Raw genomic sequence first — 20,852 nt, forward strand, 5'->3', positions numbered from 1 at the left:
AATCAACTGCCGTATGTAAGTCTCTGAATCAACTTTCGTATATAAGTCTCTGAATCAACTGTCGTATGTAAGTCCCTGAATCAACTGTCGCATGTAAATCTCTTAATCAACTGTCGTATGTAAGTCTCTGAATCAACTGTCGTATGTAAGTCCCTGAATCAACTGTCGCATGTAAATCTCTTAATCAACTGTCGTATGTAAGTCTCTGAATCAACTGTCGTATGTAAGTCTCTGAATCAACTGTCGCATGTAAATCTCTTAATCAACTGTCGTATGTAAGTCTCTGAATCAACTGTCGTATGTAAGTCTCTGAATCAACCAATATACAAGTTTAAACAAACGCGCGAGTAAAAGTGTATTTGATACAGTTTCTGTGTCTTTGATATATGAACATATATTCAAATCATTCAACATATGTATATGTGCAGAGTTATTTTTAGATATATGACATACTATTTAAAACGATTCATTACATTTTTTAACACTAGTAATATTATGTTAAAATTGTACGTCTCTAATTGCGAGGTTACCTGCATGGCAAACTTTTTTTTCTAATTTGTTCGAATCATTTTGTCGATGTAAAATGTCAGTTCAAAATTAGATACAGAAAAAAATCCACTTTATACGATTTTTGTGGGGAACAAATACAAACGATAAGCTTATAAAAAAATAACTGTAATTATCATTTGCATTCTATACTCTTTTGTAACTATAAAATAGTGCAAACAAATATCATTTTTTAAACACTTTTACAGATTTTATATTGTTCTTAATTAAATGTCTATCGATTAGGATGGTGATATTACGGCTATATATCCCTGGCGGTGTATATGATTATTGTATACGATGTTGACATTCTGATGAATGGCATAAATATGTTGAATGACTCATTTTGTCAATCCAATCAAATTGGTATTCCGTGTCACGTGGTCCCAGGTAAAGGGACGGAATCCTTGCAAAACACACCTGCGCTTGCCATGGCGCGTATGAGACGCTTAATTTTATTTCTGGCAATAACTTGCCAAATATGTTACGGATATGAAAGAGACAGTAAGTAAAATGATAAATTGTCGGTGGCATACCATTATTTAAGGAATCGTTAGATGTGCGTACCTGTATGCAGGTAAACTGCACATCTGGGTGTTGACCCGAATTCATCTTCAGTTCAAAATGGCGGAAAGTGTTTTGATTCATAAATAGCGGAAGTGGTGTATATTTTTCCGTTTTATCTTAATATTGGAACGAATGTATTTCCTTTTTATGATTAAATATAACACATTCTACTGTCGTTGGCGGAAAAGGCACGTGAATTTGTCCATATACTTCCATTGGTTGAGAAAGGGTAGAATATGTAAACACGTACAGATATGAAAACTCTTTTCAGTTCCGTTGACTCTGAGGCATTATTTAACTATTTGAAAGACATCGGTCTATTCTATAGACTCTGATGTCTTTTAACCCACCTTTCCCTCTTTGACGTTATATACATGTATATCACATATTCCATATCATCTATTCGTTATCTCTGTTATTTTTTTTAACCCCTTTTTATTTAATTATCTACACATACAATGCGAATGCTTTTAAAATGAACATTTATATCTGATTTTATCACAGGAGTGTGACGTTTAATCAATATAAGTATAACAGTCTATATATAAAAAAATATCCTGTATACTATATATTTTTTTATAGTATACAAGGTATTTTTTATATATAAACTGTTATACTTATATTGATTAAACGTCAGACTCCTGTGATTTTATCTTCGCTACTCACATGTTTATTAAAAAAAAAAATCACCATGGCCCTAAATGACCTCAGCCGTTGTTGAGCTGTTAAACACAAACAAACAAGTATATATATGTTATGGGGCCTTATTGTGACTCGGTTTTAACATGATCGAGTCGTTTGGAGAATTGTACCAGAAAAAAATCCAATTAACTGATTACCAACTAAATCAACTTCAAAATTCATGATTGATTTTAGTTGTTATAATTGTGTGCAGATATTATAGAGTTTTTATTAACATAATTCATAATTTCTATCTCCTTGTTAGAAACTACATATATAACAAGGGTTTTAAGTAGAAGAATTCTCCTGATATTTTTTACCACCTGCTCAGACTCATATACTTGTAAGGACTATAACTTACAGGAAGGTATTTCTTATATACATTGTCTGTATTACTTTTATTTACTATAAGCAACTTAATGCAACAACATCATATGGAAGATTAATTAAGGATGTGTTGTTTTGATAACAATTATTAATTGATCATATCAGTTGCTGTTAAATGGTAATTACAGGTGATTGATCATACAATTTCAACCCAGATTCCAAACACTATTGTGTTGTTCTTTTAGAAAGAAAAGCATGTGAAAATGAGCTATATTTAAAATATAGATATATATGGACACAGTTTTAACAGTGTACTGGACCTGACTACAAATCACAATACGTTTCCCACAATATCATACACTGTACAACAAAGTTTTATCCAAAAATTAATTTTATGCATAGTTTTAACTCTAAGTTCTGCCTTATTACTTATCAATCCTGAGTAAGAGGTTTCAGGTTTATCAGTTTGTGTGTGTGTGGGAGGGTGCATGCATGGGATTTCGTTCAAATGCAGAACCAATTGATGAAATTGAGAATGAATAAAAAAAAACAAGAACCATTTTGGGTCATTTGAATTACTTACTCTGAATACACTTGACAGAATCTTTATATAATTTGACTATATTTTTTTTTTACTTTGTTATAAATGTTGATCAATATATGCTGACCAATCTTTCCGTCATTCCAGAAACACCATTCCGTGACATGGACTGCTTAGATGGCGGTCCAATTGGTATTGGAGTGGATAGCGGGTCAAGGATTCCTGATGGCAATCTATGGGCTTCGTCTTCAGCCAGCAAAATCAGGCTTCCTACTCGGGGAAGGCTCATGGAAACTGCAGGTATATTTTAGTTAAAAAGGGAAGAAGAAAAAAGCGATTTTAAGTAAAATTTAAAATGTGCATATATATCGTGTGCTTTGTCACATTTTCGGACATTTAATTGGTATTTTGGAAATAATTATTTTCTTTTGAAAACATTTTTTTAATCAAAAATTAAAAAAAATATTCAGAATGTTTCAGGCAAAACATTCTTCGCAAAATTTTTGAGGAGCTTAAAATTGTCAAACATTTTCTGACATTGTAACATAATTTTGATTTTTTCAAGGATCCTGGACATCCAAGGTTCAGAACTCTGCACAGTACCTCGGGGTAGATTTGGGGCGCGACTACTTGCTGACACGGCTCCAGACCCAGGGCAGACAGGGAACTGATGAATATGTTACAGAGTTCATGCTGTCCTTCTCCGTCGATCGTACAACATGGCGGTTCTACTCCAACGAGTTTGGTATCAGAGAAGTACGTAAAAGGAATTGTGATCATTAAACCATTTCATGAAACAGTAAGATCAACAGTTTTACTTTTATGTTCGGGTTAATCTGGTGAAGTATTTCCTTCAGACTTTGGCCTTGGGGAAATAGTTCAAATGTAAAGATAACATTACAAGGTATGATATCGTGATCATGCAGTCCATGTTCTATATTAATTTATTTAGGACTCAAATTTAAACTCCCTGTTTTGAGATATGTATGCAATATCAGTATTGTTTTTTGATCAGTTTAACAGGCGAATAAGGTCTGTTTCCCCTAGCTAAAAAGTGTCTTAGTTTGAGGAATATATTCCCAATCTTAAATGCAAATAATGCTATATTTTTTCCAATTCAAAAAGGAACAGGCTGTCGTAAAACTCAGGTTAAAAAACCCACTGAACATTTAATGTGAAGACCATTCACTCCCTGAGGAAGGGCTTAGTCAGAAAGCCTGGAACTAGAATGACTGTTGATATGAAAAAAAAAAATACATTCCCTGTTAGAATATAGTTGATGGTCATAAAAGTGTAAAGTTCTGACAGTTTTTTGTAAAATTCAACAAAAATGAAGTTGGATTAACCCTGTGTTATTTCGATGTTTTGGTTCTTTATTGTTGTCATAGATAATCAAATGTCATTAATAGGACAGAATTCTGTTCGATTTTAATAAACTGCATCTCCTTATTTGTTTGGTTATAGATGTTCATTGGAAACAGCAATGGAGACATGGTGAAGACCAACACTCTGAAGTACCCCGTTGTGGCCCGCTATGTCCGTTTCCATCCGTCACGCTGGAATATGGTCATCTCCATGAGAGTGGAAGTTCAAGGCTGTCCCTACAGTAAGTGATAAAACCAGCTTTGGGACCCTTTATTTGTCATTTTTTTTGTTAGTCCTGTTCTGGGAAGAACAACAACACCATTGATCATTAATGATATGTACAGATTATCGACAGCTTGCGTAGAGTTTAATGCTCAAAATCAACAAATGAAGTGACATCATCGGTTTCTATCGATGCAGATGACAAATGTTTGTAAAACAAATATTATTTTAATGCAGAGATTCATGCTGATAATGTCAGCAATCGACATGTTTTTACAACAATGTCTCAACCTTCAAGAGCTTAATTGTCAAGTTTGTTTTGGACTACAAACATATTTACACTTGTTTTTTCTCCGTCTCCGTCCAAAAAATCTCTCTATGCAAAATGACATCTTTGGTTCTTTTTAATGTGAAATAAAGCCTGAATGACCTGTAAATATTTATGCAGTCATCGAAAGTTTCGCTTAGCTTTACCGGAAATCAAAATAACACTCTTTTTAATGTCTGGTGAATTCCAATGTACCTGTGAGGCAACATATGGGGATTAATTTGTCAATCACCACATATCATTTGTTCCAGTCAATATTTTTTTAAAGAATTAAGAGATTTTAATGAACTTTACCTGGTATACTCACAACCCAAGTCCTTTGCTGAAGTTTTATGCATGTCCAAATTCTTTCATATTTAATACTTTCGAGTCAAGAAGATACATCAATAAAACTGACTTTCTTTATCAGCTTCACAGACGGTCCGGTTCGACGGAGGTACAAGCTATATCAGTTACGACCTAAGCACGCAGGTTCCTCCACCAAGCAGCGTCGAGGACAACATTAAACTCCGATTCAAAACCAACAAACAAGATGGTGTCATTATGTTCGCTGACGGTAACCAAGGCGATTACATGTCCCTCGAACTGTCTGGAGGAACACTTCTTTTCCACATAGATTTAGGTAAAACTGAACTTATTATGTAAATCAGTTATATGAAATAAGAACTGTTGTCATGAATTGAGGTGATTTTAGGTGCCTTCCAAGATAATAAGCTGAAATCATACAAATTATTATTTGCTTTTGATTGAAGCACATTATTTCAAAAAATATTGAATATTTTTCTTTTCGTCAATTACTCTGGGTTTATAGCCTGTTACTGTTGGAAGATTTGTAAAATTAATTCTCTAAAATATCTTTAAAGTTTGTTTCAGATGTTTTGAAAATTTGCATTCCAATTTTTGTTACAATCGTTTTGATTGGTTCTTTTGTATAATACAACACTTTTCTGATTGGCTGTCCAGGTTCCACTATGAAAGTTGCTGGGGCCACCAACGAATTGGGCGGCAACATGCTTGATGACAGCCAATGGCACGACATCATTATACGACGAAATCGAACAAACATGATGCTGATTGTGGACAGAATGGAGACACGTTTTGAAACCAAAGGAGCATTCTACCGACTCAATGTCGACAAGAAGGTACATGCTTCAGTAGCACAGATTCAAGTTGTTATGGGGTGATAGGATCAGATTTAAACACCGTAAGCTAGGTGTGCTGGTAATTAAGAACACAGGACAAATCTTACCATAAGGGGCATTCAAATTGTGTTGGGTAGTTTATAGTCATACAAGTGTCATAAATGTTGAATCAATTTCTTAACCAAGTGTTAGATAATAGATCAAACCATGAAATTCAAACATGCGACCCGAGTCCATACTATCTGCAAATACCCAAATAATAGAAGGGATGTCCTGGGAACCAATTCATCTTGAGACAATCTCTATTTAAACCTTATAACAAGTTTGTTATCATCCAAAACCTTTTTGAAAATCTAATGTTGTCCCATTTCAAATCAATTATGTGAGATGGGAATATGAAAAGTGCCATGTTTGTTGTAAAATAATGCCATGTTTCAATCAGTGGACGTCTTGGTATAAAGCACATTAATACGCATCGACAATTAATTAGATTTTTTTCTCGCAGTAGGAAATATGTGAATATTCATGTCTCTGAAAATTTAAATTTCTGTCATATTAAACTGTTAATCTTGTATCTTTTAGATCTTCATTGGAGGCGTCCCAAGTTTTGACCAGAAAGGTATAACTGTGAAGACCAACTTCGCAGGTTGTCTGGAAAACGTTGTGTTCAACAGTCTCAAGATTATTCGTGACGCGCAGGCAGGACAAAGTGGATATCAAATGGTTGGATCAGTACCTGACCCCTGGAACTGCAAAGTAGGTTAAAGGTCAATGGTCGGTTAAGGGTCCCCAGGTTACCTTTATCCCATTTCTTTTTTTTCCTGAGATTTTTTTCATGTAAATTGCTGATCCAAAAAAAGAAAATCTACAATTATTTTACATTTTGAGGACAAGGGCCAGTGAAATTTCAAATTGAGAAAATAAAAGTCATTTCTGTGGAATTATTAAAAACTAACGGCGAACTTATCACAGTCATTCCCTATCTAATACATTAATTTTTGTCTTAACCCTTTCACCACTGTAAACCATAATAGACTCATCCATATCAACTCATGGTAGAGTCTACTAAAGTTACATAGGGGTGAAAGGGTTAATATAAATTAATTCAAGCCATTCTATTTTACTTGAGGAATTTTTACATGTTTTCTGTTGACCTTTGAATTGTGATGGTTGAGGTTAGTCTTTAACCTTGTATAATTCAGTTTACTGCACCCATCCCCATGACTTTCTTCACGTTTGACTCGTATGCTGTGCTGAGAGGATTTGATGCAGGTGGTGCCATTCGTATCAAGTTTGATTTCCGTACCCATGACGAAGATGGCATTCTCCTCCACCACGATATGGAGGATGGCGGATCAATAAAGGTGAATGTCAGTTATTGCATGATGCTATACAGGGGTAGAAATAACTCCCCAAGACACCATATTTCAAAGTTAGGGTTAAATTAACCTCCACGTTAAACCTTAATTGTTGGGATATTAAAGCTGAGAAATGGAATATAATTTCTTTGATTATTATTATTTTGAAACAGACCAGATTTAGACTATTAACATTTATTAACTCATTCACCACTGAAGACACATTTGAACTCTTCCAATTCAAAGGTTGGACTAGTTCATCATGAAATTTCAGGGGGGAATGAGTTGATCAGTAATTATTCATCATTAAAAGATTTATAATAAAAAATGTTACAATAGATACTTTCATGTTTGCTTCCAGACCAATAAAATCTGGATGGTAAATTATAATGAAAGCAATTAAGTCTCGGAACATCAATGCTGATGCTTCATATTCATTGTCTTTAATTTATCTCAATATTATCGATTTGACAATGGAGTTTTAAAAACAAAAATCGAGCTTAAGTAAATTGGTTTAATTCATCTTAATAACAAATTTCTGTAGAAATTCAGGAAAATTCTATAGGAATTTTAGAAAAATGGGATTAAGTATATATATAGATGTGATGAATGATGACCTTTGCAGTGTGTGATTGAAATGGTTTTGTGTTGACCAACAGGTTAAGCTGGATGATATTGGGTATGTGACCTACAAACTTATCACCAAGGACAATCAGATCATCGAGGATATGGTTCGTAACAGTAAGTATACAGCTACCATGTACGTAACACATTTTGTTACTGGCTGTTCTGGTACATGTATTCAAGACAGTCGTCTTGTCTTACGTACAGTCACCAAAAGTGAAACTTTGATGTAACAAGGGAAACACATAATGTGGGAATGTGCTGGAATCCAACAGAATGTCACCAGGATATTCTCCAGAATTTCTTTGTGAAATTCCGCCAGGATCACAGTGAAACACCATTCAGATCCTAGCTCAGTGTCACCGGGATCCCAGCCAAATCCCCAATAATGGTCCAGATTATATTCTGTCTCTTCAATTCAGCGGAATGAAATATTATATAGTTTGAATTATAGTCTCTAGTGGAAAGTTTTTGGATGGTTGGGATTAGATTCCTTTCTTCGTAATAAGATATTTTATCATAATTGTCACAAAGGTAAAAAGGTGTAAATTTTACACTAATAACACAAAGTACTATCAGAATGTGTCTTTTAAGTGAGATCTATTTTCAGCACATTCTGGTATGTGACAGTGTCCTCAATGGTAACACAAGAAACCTGTAATTAAGATAAAATATGTTTCATTCTTGACATGGTTGCTAAAATGTATTACAGACCTTTTGTTTATATAAGAATAATTAATTTTGAACAAAATTTCGTGATGAACCACTCAAAACAGGAATTCATTTAAATATTTAGCCTAACCTACAAACCATATCCCATGGGGCATGCTTTGATGCAGGTTTTCGTTCTGATTGGAAGTTCTATTTGAAGTGGAATAACCATGCTAACACTCTTTATGATATTTCTTTTTCAGCTGCACTTGACGCCAGATCTGAAGGTTTTGCCGACGGGTTGTGGCACACATTCCAGCTGCATGCCAACCAACAGATGTTGAACATCACGGTCGATCGAAATGCCAAGGTCTCCCGGCGAAGTCTCACCGTATCGGCTGGTTCTACGTATTATCTTGGTAATTATCAAAATTTGTACATGCAATATTAAAAAGAAATGTCATATTTGAAAAAAACATTTAAGGGAGGTAGTTGGTTTTTACATTGATTTTATCACAAATATTTTGAAATAATTGGAAAAATCACTCGATTTTTGTTTTCTTGATCATTAGAGGAAATCACTGCCATCAACTCATTCACCCCTGAAATTTCATAAATGAACTATTCCAACCTTTGAATTTGAAGAGTCCAAATGTGTCTTCAGGGGTGAATGAGTAAAGAAGAAATCATGACTCCCATTGATTCAAGAGGTGAAATTTCAAACAATGGGGGATTTCACAGACAATCGGGGAAAACCATTACCTTTCAAGAGGGAAAGGTCGTCAGTTTGAAGATTTTTTTATAAATATTTATTGTATATCTTCACTAGGTGGCTACACACTGGGAATTAGTTTCCGTGGCTGCATGAGATCTATCGACATTGACGTCACGCCAGTGAATATCAATGACATTTCTTCAGCTGACCTGAAGGATGTGGAGATCGGGACATGTGGACTTGTTGACAGGTCAGTATAACTGACCGCTGGTCAGTTCAGTGACTGGCTGCAGTGGTTTGGTTTACAATGTGACTGATAACTCTGTGGTTTTAAAGAAACCGAAGTTTCCTGATATTTTGCTTTGGTCCCAAAAATATTTGCAGAACAGTTTTCCTAAAAACTAGATAAAACGTTAGTAATTTACTTTATTCCTCAAACCTACCTGATATTTTATGGGATGATTTAGGAATACAAGTGAAATATCATGTATGAATTGTCGAAATGGTTTGGATAATTTTTCACTGTCTTAAAACTGGAGAAACTTAAATTAATAAAAGGCTTCAAACAAAAAAGTAATTTATACTGGACAGGTTCCATCTTATTTTGTATTTGGTTTAGATTTAAGTGAGACTGAAACCATGGTATAGTAAGGTTGCTATGTTGCTAATTCAAAATGCAAGAAACAATACGATGATGTCATAATTATGATAAAAGGAATCTCAACCCTGTTTCCAATTCATACCAAATTTGTAAACCTCATCGAACTCATTTCATAACAGTTGTATATATTGTGAACAAGTTTGAAGTTTTATACACCGATAAAATACCAATAACTTGTGTGTGTAATTCAGGTGTACTCCCAACCCGTGTGAACACGACGGAATCTGTACACAGGATTGGAGCAATTTCAACTGTGACTGCCAGGAGTCTGGCTACACCGGCGAGGTGTGTCACATCTGTAAGTATACTACCAGAAGAACATGTTTTTTCTGCGTGTCGACACTGGTATATTTTGTCAGTGTGTTGTTACTGGTATATTTTGTCATTGTGTTGACACTGGTGTATTTTGTCAGTATGTTGACACTGGTATATTCTGTCAGTGTGTTTACACTGGTATATTTTGACGTGTTGACACTGGTATATTTTGTCAGTGTGTTAACACTGTGTTATATTTCTAATTTACCATTACAGCATCCTATTACCTCTCCTGTGAGATGTACAAGATGTACACAAAGAATGACGGACTCGAGCCAGCTATAATTGACCCTGACGGATCAGGGCCCCTTAAGCCATTTAAGGTGCAGTGCAACGGCAAAAGTAAGTGTTATTTACACTCATACATGTTTGTCAAATGTGTAATTTCTAAAGTAAGAGTGACGATGTCTTACAACAGCCGTACTTTCATAATATTAAAAGGTTTTGTGTTTAAAAAGTAATTATTTTCCGTTTTCATTGTAAATAACTCCCAAGAGGAATAAAATCTATGTATGAAAATTATTGATATTTTTAGAGATCTTAATAACAAGTCTACAATTCAAAGTTTTAGCAACACTGAGACCATAAATATGATGGACAGTCAGAGCTTGTCGATATTAGACCCACCAAGGTGATGAAACTTCCCTTATAGTCAGTAGGTCTTTATAGACTGACACGTTTTGAGAGAAACCACCGTTTCATGAATTTTTTTGAAGTGGGATTAATAATCGTGTGTTCTCTAAGTCAAATTCGGTCAGGATTCACTGTTTATAGGTGTGTTACCATGGAGACTTTGTAAACTTAACAGTTGGGTTTGAATTGTTACAGATGAGGTGGGCAAACCTGTGGAGACGTGGGTTGGCCACGACAGTGAAGAAGATATCCGCGTGGATGGTTACCAGGCACCCAACTATTACGTCCGTAAGATTGGCTACACTGCAGCGTCCATTGACGAACTGACCGAGGTCATTGATCGGGCGGTCAGCTGCCATCAGACTATTGACTACAAGTGTAACAACTCTCGGCTCCTGGCCAAACCAAGTAGGTTAACTCTTCAGATCTATTTAACCCTTTCAACCCTGTGCAACTTTAGTAGACTCTACCATGCACTGATCTGGATGAGTCCATTATGGTCTACAGTGGTAAAAGGGTTAATATGTAGCAGACCGAGTCTACACAATTAACTCTGTAAGAGATGTGATATTTTAAACATGTTAATTTTTAAATTTGATCAACTTGATATTAACTTGTTCACTATTCTTCCCGGGTTAGTAGAATATCCTGGTGATCAGAATGAATAACTGACACAGGCTAATTATATTCAAATCCTGAAGATATATACAAGCAAAATGTTATGTAGTTTCTCAATCTTAGAGTAGCGGTGTTAAACTGAAAATGAAAGTATCACTTGTAAGCGAACAGAATTTTATTTCTGTTACTTTATCATCTTATTTGTACTGTGTACTGATTAAATTAGTTACTTAATTATAGGTCTGTAAAACATAGCAAACATTCACTTCTAAGATCTTAGCTGAACAGAAATAATTGAAACTTAATCTATCCATCTGAAAGTTTACGTAATTTTGCTGTACAAAGTCTTTTCCTTGGCACTGACATCACTTGTTCTGTTGATTGGGTAGTTGGTATTGAGGTGCTTAAATGATTCACCCCTGAAATTTCATAATGAACTGTCCCAACCTTTGAATTGGAAGAATTGTGTTTCTGTTACTTTATCATCTTATTTGTACTGTTTAAATTAATTACTTAATTATAGGTCTGTAAAACATAGCAAACATTCACTTCTAAGATCTTAGCTGAACAGAAATAATTGAAACTTAATCTATCCATCTGAAAGTTTACGTAATTTTGCTGTACAAAGTCTTTTCCTTGGCACTGACATCACTTGTTCTGTTGATTGGGTAGTTGGTATTGAGGTGCTTAAATGATTCACCCCTGAAATTTCATAATGAACTGTCCCAACCTTTGAATTGGAAGAGTTCAAATGTGTCTTCAGGGGTGAATGAGTTAAAGAAGTGGACCTACATGAGCAATACCTTACTGTTTCAATCTTTTATTTTACCAGACGATTCTCCTGAACTGCATTATGCTTGGTGGGTGGGGCGGACGTTCCAGCCCATGTACTACTGGGGAGGGGCAGCCCCAGGGTCGGACAAATGTTACTGTGGCCTGACTGAGAAGGGCTGCACTGGAGGACTGGCCACCTGTAACTGTGACTCGGGCCTGTCCACCTCGGACAGCGGTCAGCTGGTCCACAAGGAGTACCTTCCAGTCCTGGAGCTTCATTTTGGTGACACTGGTACAACAACGGACAACAGGCTTGGTTTTCACAAAGTTGGGCCACTCATCTGCCAGGGAGACAGTAAGTAAAGTGGCGGTAGATTTCATTGCTGTCAAATTTTGTTAAAATGTACCAAGGACTGATTAAGTCTGGAATGTATCACTAGAAATCTTCTTGACACAAATACATTGAAAATACATGAAAACTCTTACCCAAGAACAAACTGTGGTGGATCAAGCCAGGGCCCAGGGCACCTGTAGATTTGAGTTGAAATTCTGGCTAGTTAACGTGTACTAAGATAGACTTTCTGTTTAAATTGAGCCGTAATGAGCTCCAAAGTGGGAGGAAATATTAGTAAAATATATGAGATTCAGTTTTAAATTCATAGATTGAAAAATACATGTTTGTTGGTTTGGTTTCTTGTTGAGTTTGAGTTCTGACAACTTGAATGTGTTCTTTTCAGATCTCCTTGACAACGTGATTACATTCCGTAAGGCAGACGCTACCATCAAGCTGGCTACCTTCGAGGCCGAACCATCTGGAGATATTTGGTTCCAGTTTAAAACGACGGCCATGGATGGTGTTATCATTCACAACATTGGAAGTTCACTAGATGGCAACGCTGACTTCATCCAAGTTCGACTGTTCAGTATGTATACTGTCTAAAACCTCAGTAATAATGCCTTGCATTTCATTTGGCACCTTGCTTACTGCCAATGTTTCCAAGGTTCAAGATACCCATTTTCTAAAAGAAAATCCTTTATATGTCTCCTGTAAATAAAGTTCCAAGTCTGTTGATATTGCCGAAATTTCCTGCAAAAAGGACAAAATTGCACGGGAATGACAATGTTTTACATCACTCAAAGTTGTAACTCCCTATACGGTGTAATATGTTACTGTTAAGGTACATGTTTTAGCATATTATTGAAATTTAATAGATTAAGGTGCATTGATGAATTGGCACAATCACAATATTATTTTGCAATGGATTAAAAGTATATACAGAAATTTTGATTGGCGCAATGTTTAAAGTGGAAAGATGCAAAAAATTAAAATATAGCTGAAATATGTATCGCAGTAATGTGTTATAAGACCATGGGAAGCCAGGATTGGGGTGGGGGCATGTTAATTAATAGGAAATTTGTTCATATTGATACTGGCCTCAGTCCTAAATTAATCCACTTGAATATTTCAGACGGTGACACGATTGGGTTTAGCTACAACAATGGAAACGGTATCAACGTGTTGGAGTATAAATCCACCAACGCGCTGAACAACAACTTCTGGCACACCGTACACGTGGAGAGGAACAGGAAGCAGGCATGGCTCCGCGTCGATAACTACCCCGAGAAATACCTCGACGAAGGTCAGGATGAGGTCACACGTACCCTCGACCTCATGGGATTCCTTGTTGTTGGTAAGTCTGATGCGACTTTTGGACATTTTCACAGTCGCTTCTCTGATCTGAATCCTGCTTCAAAATTAGAAAATATTATAGTATATATGTGCACCTCATACACGTATGCATGTTTATGTTGGGTTCAACCTATTTCTAAATTTGTTGTAATACAGTTTCTTTATTTTATATATCCCGGTTGTGAAGTTTAAAAAAATATATATATATATATACTGTAAAATAATTAATTTTAGTGGGACATTATTTTTTTCTAAAAAAAAAATAGTGGATAATAAAAAATCCACGAAATTAAATCCCCACGAAAACATAATTTGGTATGATGTAGATAGGGGAAAATCAGAAATCAGCGAAATAAAATGTCCTTGAAACAGGCTATTAAGTATATGAAAACTATGAAATTTTAACCCTCGAAAATAAATGATTCTACAGTATACTGAAGGATCAGAAGAAGAATAAGGTGTAAGGTACAATGCAGTATTTGTTAAATATTTTTTGAATCTCATTTGATCACTTGTCTCATAATGCATCAATTGACTTTCTCACAGGTGCTACAGTGGAAGACAAAAACGGGTTTGTTGGATGCATAAGGGGCCTGCGAGTAAACGGTGTGCTCCAGGACCTAAGGGGTCTTGTGGAGCGTGGTGACTTCTACTATGGTGTGTCGGTCAACTGTAACGGAAAGTGCAACAGCAATCCATGCATGAACGGAGGCACATGTATAGAGGGATATTCCGGCTACACCTGTGACTGTGCATACACACCATGGAGAGGGTGGATGTGTGGCAGAGGTCAGTTATGAACACCGCTAAAAGTACAGAAGATTATTATTTGGAATTCATCTATATAATTTTTTATTGTCTCACCAAAGTAGCGGAAGCGAGACTAAGGTGTTGCTCTTCCAGCGACGGCGGCCGTGGCATCAACATTAAGTTTATGCGTTTAACTTAGTTTTAACTGAAAGTGTAAGTGATAGTAGACAGATCAAACTTGGACCTCAACCCATGCATCAAATGCTGGATGCGTCCTACCATTCATGGTCCATTTTGTCCGCATCTCCATCAACATTAATTTTTGGCATTTCAGTTAGCTTTTCTGATATGTGCATTGATGGTCAAAGCGGGGCACAGGCAAGACATATGGGTCATTCTACTTTATTTTTACTGTCTCGGTAAAATATATAACATAACATACTGTATGTAAAGATTTCTCGTATATACTGGACCACCTACATGTATAAATTTCTCGTATATACTGGACCACCTACATGTATAGATTTCTCGTATATACTGGACCACCTACATGTATAGATTTCATTGACCTTTACAGAAGTCGGCGTGAATCTTCAGACCAATTACCAGGTGAAGTATACCTTTGACGAAAGCCAGGGATTATCAGCCACTGATTTCATGAACATCCGTGTAGGCTTCACCACCAAGAAGAAGCAGGGTATCCTTCTTCAGCTTCGCGATGCTGAGAACACGGAATACGTTTCCCTGGAAATCAACAACAGTGGTAAGTATCGACATATGTCGTGTCGTCACCTGTCTTTGTGAAAATTGTCTAGTTTTACATTCCAAGAAAATATGATATTTTATTTCCCTTCAACATTGATCATTCTTGTGGTATGTGATACAATTTAAAATTTCGATAATTCAATACCAATAATTAGTTTTCACCATTTCATATTCGTTATTTTACTCAGGTGGCATAAAATTTGTGGTTGATGTTGGTTCTGAACGTTGGGAGCTGAACACCCCTAATCATGGAATAGACTACACCAATGGGCAGCAGCATGAGGCCAAGATGAAGAGAGAGGGCGCAGGAGGCAGAGTCGTCCATTTACAGGTAGGGCATACAGGTTAAATCTCCAGATATTATTCTTTTACTCATCATATTTCCATAATTCAAATTTCTTAATTGGATATTACCTGCACGATTTTAAGAATTTAAAGAGCAAAACTTCTGGGCCTGATTTCGTTTCAGATATTGTATGACCCAATTTCAGGTTTATTGTCTGTGGTAACAAGTTTAAGACAAGGGCATCTCGGTTTTTGAAAGCTTATATTTCATCAGGTTAGATTTTATTTTACGAAAAGGAAGAAAAGTACAGATGATATCCAATCCCTTTAAGTCTAGTTTCCAATCTGGTTGTTCATCTTGGGGAGCAATTTTCCAAACATTAATTTGACCCTTTTAGTGCAATGGACAGTAATTTAGGGCACAAAAGATGATTTTGTAATATGAAACAGCTCATTCTTCTGATCTCAAGAACAAAGATTGCTGCTGATACTAGCTGTCCTTCTAAATCCTGTTCATACGAAACAATGTTTGTCATGGTTTACTGTGGTTAATTGGGGTTAAAATTTCGTGGTTTTCATATACTAGTCTGTTTCAATGACATTATATTTCGATGATTTCTGATTTTCCCCCTATCGATATCATACCAAATTTATTTTTTCGTTGGGACTTAATTTCGTGGATTTTTGTTATCCACAAAATAAACGAAATTTAATGTCCCACGAAAATTTATGATTTTACAGTATGTGGTGTGTAAGTCATGTTAGTCATGTTGGACTTGTTTCCTGCCCACAGGTCGATAACTATCCCGAGGCTATTGACACTCTCGGAGCTTCTCTCAGTGACAGCATCCTCAACAACCCGAAATTTCTGTTTGTCGGAAGTAACGGTAAGCATCCTCTAAATGTCTTTATCTACCAACGTAACATGTACAGTGGATGGAAGGAAACGAGTGATTGGTTAAATGTTGTAGTTGATAGTTAATCAAATTGTTTGGGTCACTTCTGAAATAAGTGTCCTCTTTAGCTGCCATTGGCAACTACTAGTGCTATATCTACAGTGGTGTGTATAATTATTACTTGCGTTGAGACATAGGACCTGTTCTGGTAATGAGCCCTAAAAATGAAATATGCTGCAGGTCGGGAAACAATACCTCTGAAAACTCCACACTACTGAAGCAGAATCAAATCCTGGTTATATTTGTGGAAGGCCAGAAGTTTGAGGGTCCATTGACTATGAAATGAATTATTTGTTTGAAAAATAAAAAAAATGTTATATAGGAATGTTTCCACAGTGACAAGAAGTTTCTTCAAGAGGACCAGGTTACTATAAACCTGTTGATCGAGTTCTTATATTAGTGTTCTCTGATTTCCAGTTATTGTGGACAATTTTTAACCGTCACAAACATCATGGCTAATTAATACAGCTTTCTGTCATGTGCATGAATACAGTTCTTTCATATTTATTGGCTATCTTAGTTCAGCATTTTTGAATTAGCGTGAAAATAGTAATAAAATATCATTACCTCCAATTATACAGGGAAACCTGGATATAATGCCCGTTTCGTTTGCCACCTCGTTTACCTCAAACATTTCTCAATGTCCCTTTTTCTTGTTTGCTAAAGAATTCCTTTGTATGTTTCTCTCAATTTATTGCCGAACCACTTTATAATGCCAAAATTTCTCTGTACAAATGCTGGCATTATAACAAGGTTTTACTGTAGTTTACATATTACATGTAGCTCGCAAAAAGAAAATCCTAAAAAGACGATGATTTTTTTTCTGTCACATAGAATGAATGTTCAAGGTATATGTTTGAATGTATAAGATTTTTATTTTCTTGCATTGTCAGACACCAAAAACAGCGCTAAGGGATTTGAAGGCTGCATCTACCGTATGCAGGTTGACAACATTTATCCCTTGAAGCGAGCCTTCCAGGATCCCCGACCATCATTTGTAGAACTTAACCCCACAGGTAAGAAAATTAAAAACTGCTTCAGGTGTCTGGTTTGTAGAGCTTAAGATGTTGAAAATGTGTTATTAGATATCCTCAATTTTAGACCTCGATGCAATGGATGAACTGAAATATGAAAAAAATCTGAAAATAACAAAATTGATATGGTAAATATATCAAAGCTTTCCATAAAATAAAAATCTTCTAACAAAGTTATGAACGATATTTAATTACTTTTTCGAAATCTTTTTTGTCTGGCTTACATATACATATGGAGCAAGTCACCTTTTTTTTTGTAAAAATAAAAAAAAATCACGTTTCTTATTTGTATTTTTCATTGACTTGTAAATTCTTGTAAATGAGTCGATGTAAATGTCTCGATACGTTTTGAACTGATAGGGAAGGTACGAGAGGATATGTGTGGATTTGAGGAAGTCACACAGCCCCCAGATCCAATTGAGACCCGCCCCATCGCCGGAGGTCCCTACACAAACATCACATTCCCCTACAGCGACGACGGCCTGACCCCCACCGAGAGGGGCGTCATTGGAGGTAAAAATACACGTGTCCTGGTCTCCTGTGACACTTTACTGTTGGAGCTAGAGGCACTGGATATTTCTTGGGTGTTTCGGAAATGAAACCTTCTTTAAAATTAGAAATGTTATGGCATTGATCAAAAATCCACAAGAAAAGATACAGGCCCTATTTCTGAAATGTTAATATTGACTAATATTGAATATTAATAATATAAGAAACGCTTTTGAAAAGTAGAAAATTTATGTATCACAACCACTTATATGTGAGGTTTCGGTGACTGGTACGATACGTACCCTGTCAGCTTCATCAGACCGATAGCCTTTTAGAAAGATACATAACCTTTCTACTTTTCATACTTACCAACCTAAAGAAAATGTTAAGAAACATTTAAACATATTTATATACTTAAAACTAAAATAACCTCTAAAATCTAAAATCATTTTATTTTTTTCATCTTTGTAGGAGTTGTCGCTTTGATCTTCCTCATCATTATCATCCTTGCCATCATCGGTTTCATCTACTTCCGGGAGAAGGGCGATTACAGCACAAAGGAGGCCAAAGGTCAAGATCTTGCCGACAACCCCGACACAGCCGTGGTCTACAACCAGACAGGTGTACCAGACATTGCTAAACGAAGGGAGTGGTTTATATAGATACATATCAATAGTTCAAATAAATGTGCTAACATGTCAACTGTGAAAAATCAACACTTAGGCAAAATGTGCTACCTAGACCAAACTACTGCATTACATAGCAACAGTTAGGCAAAGTGGGATATACCACAATAGGAGGTTAGCTAAAGTATCAATCCGGGTTAGGCAGAATAAGCTACAAAATATGTCAGCATTTAGACTAATTGTTCCAGGTTTCAGAAACGTACCTTTAAGTTCAGGAAATTCCTTAACGCTAGGTCTTGCAAAAGGAAAACTGGGGAAATCGTAAATTAAGGAAATTCCCTTCAGTTATATGGAACAGTTGTGAAGCAGACGCCTGTGTTACATTTCAACAGTTAGGCAAACTATGCTTCAGGTCTACATTTAGGCACAGTTAACTATGCTTCAGGTCTACATTTAGGCACAGTTAACTTTGCTTCAGGTCTACATTTAGGCACAGTTAACTTTGCTTCAGGTCTACATTTAGGCAAGATGTTTTTGGATCCGTTGTTAAATGCAGGATAAATTGCATCATTACAATGTATAAGTTTTGTTTAGTTTCTCAAAGGTCGAAGTGAATTTTGAAATGAAGGTAAAAATAAGGAAATTTTACGGAACAATGCTTTGTTTTTTTGTTGGCCATTAAGTATAGTAAAATATTCCATTCATGATTTTGAAAATATTACCGATTCCACTTTTTTTTTGTCCTGATAGTCCAATTGCATGTATAAGAAATCTCAAACCATACATTCCATATGCCCGCAGTGTGGTATCTTAAGACATGATTGCTTCTCTTGATAATGTTTTCCCATGTTGATCAACCCAGACTGGATGATCTAACTTTAATTGATAGGTCTGATGAAATCATTCAAGGATAAGAGATGCAATGTGCTGCCATTTTAAATTGTGATATCCATATTTATCAAAGAAAACATATCATGATTGACTCCATACTGTGTAGTCCTTAGGAAAAAGATTTTGTAAAATAATTTGTATATTGTAAAATAATGATTTTGTATATTTTGTACATATGAAACATTTTTATATAAAAACATACATTGTAAAAAATTCATGTCCATGATTCATTCCCCCCCCCCCACCAGTCAATTTCATCATTTTACCATTGATTATTGTTTTACTTTAATGTTTTAAATAATTTCAGTTTTTTTGGTTTTAAATATTAATGCTTTACATGGATTGCATGAAATGCAGGGAATTTCTGTAAAAAAATAAAAATAATTTGATGTATAGAACAAATAACAAGTAAAAAAAAAGAATTAATTATTAAAATCACAGATATATGTATATATATATAATAAAGTCTGAAATTCATGATGTTTCCTTTATTGTAAGATTACATTGAAGGTTTTTTTCTGTATTTTTCGCTTAGACTAGTGTTAACTCTTTAAAATTCTTTCAATGTTTACAAACTGTTATCTTCGAAAATTCAAATTTATTCATCTATCATTAGCACGACAGTATATGCCTTCTTTGATTACTGTTAATTCCTGTTTTGTTTTGAGTATATTCGGATGCAGACTTGGCCTGTTATACTGGAGAGATGATTGCGAGTCTTTGAAAGAATACTGTTTGTAAAGCGCTTACTCTATTGAACATTCATTCACCTAAAATGCAGGTACCAGGAAATTGACCAAATTAGTTGTGTGGTTAAAGGTCATGACCAATTAACTTTGTCTTCCCTATTTGGAATCCAAAGGGCCTTTCGTTTATGTAAGATAGTTTTTCATCAACTGACTCCCTAATAATTAAGACTAAACTACTAGGTCCGTCCCTGTTCCATTATAACACACATCAAGTCTTATCCAGCCTTCTAAACACCAAGTCAGGTCCGGCCTCTTAAATGTACGGTCTAATACAGCCTGTCAATCATTTAGAACCAGGTGAAAGTAGCTAAGATCTGCTTTACCAAAAAACTTGTTCCATATGGCAATGGAAAAAGTCTGCTTATTACAAAGCTCTGTACTGTATTTAAGAAGATGACAATTTTAGAATATATTCACGGAAATTTTGTAAACTATTCATTTAGCAGGAATCCATATTCTGGAAAAGAGAGTGATGTATGCGAGATATAAAATTGGATGTGTGTTGTATGCACGTGTGTAAGTGCTGTAAGGGGTCTAGAGGAAATATTT

General features: G+C 35.5%; 1 protein-coding gene across 4 annotated transcripts; it reads left to right on the forward strand.

Annotated features, from left to right (window-relative positions):
- The first annotated feature begins 929 nt into the window (after positions 1–929).
- LOC110442620 (neurexin-4-like) lies at positions 930–19,746 on the forward strand. Of its 4 annotated transcripts, none has more exons than XR_002462034.1 (25): positions 930–1,050; positions 2,810–2,962; positions 3,228–3,418; positions 4,127–4,268; positions 4,987–5,199; positions 5,541–5,719; positions 6,302–6,475; positions 6,922–7,083; positions 7,737–7,818; positions 8,616–8,771; positions 9,182–9,317; positions 9,920–10,026; positions 10,260–10,385; positions 10,872–11,084; positions 12,127–12,423; positions 12,806–12,991; positions 13,538–13,759; positions 14,305–14,547; positions 15,086–15,271; positions 15,462–15,604; positions 16,352–16,445; positions 17,408–17,530; positions 17,909–18,061; positions 18,509–19,141; positions 19,175–19,746. XR_002462034.1 is itself a non-coding variant. In XM_021486307.1 (24 exons), exons 1-24 carry the CDS (start codon positions 978–980, stop codon positions 18,697–18,699), a joined length of 3,945 nt encoding a protein of 1,314 aa, XP_021341982.1. In that variant the 5' UTR covers positions 930–977; the 3' UTR covers positions 18,700–19,746. The 4 variants fall into 4 exon arrangements, 1 of the variants encoding a protein (XP_021341982.1); XR_002462035.1 differs by having other exon boundaries at positions 18,509–19,108; positions 19,142–19,746; XR_002462036.1 differs by having other exon boundaries at positions 18,509–19,075.
- The last annotated feature ends 1,106 nt before the right edge of the window (positions 19,747–20,852 follow it).

This window comes from Mizuhopecten yessoensis, unplaced genomic scaffold (genome assembly GCF_002113885.1).
Source record: "Mizuhopecten yessoensis strain PY_sf001 unplaced genomic scaffold, ASM211388v2 scaffold716285, whole genome shotgun sequence".
Classification (NCBI taxonomy): domain Eukaryota; kingdom Metazoa; phylum Mollusca; class Bivalvia; order Pectinida; family Pectinidae; genus Mizuhopecten; species Mizuhopecten yessoensis.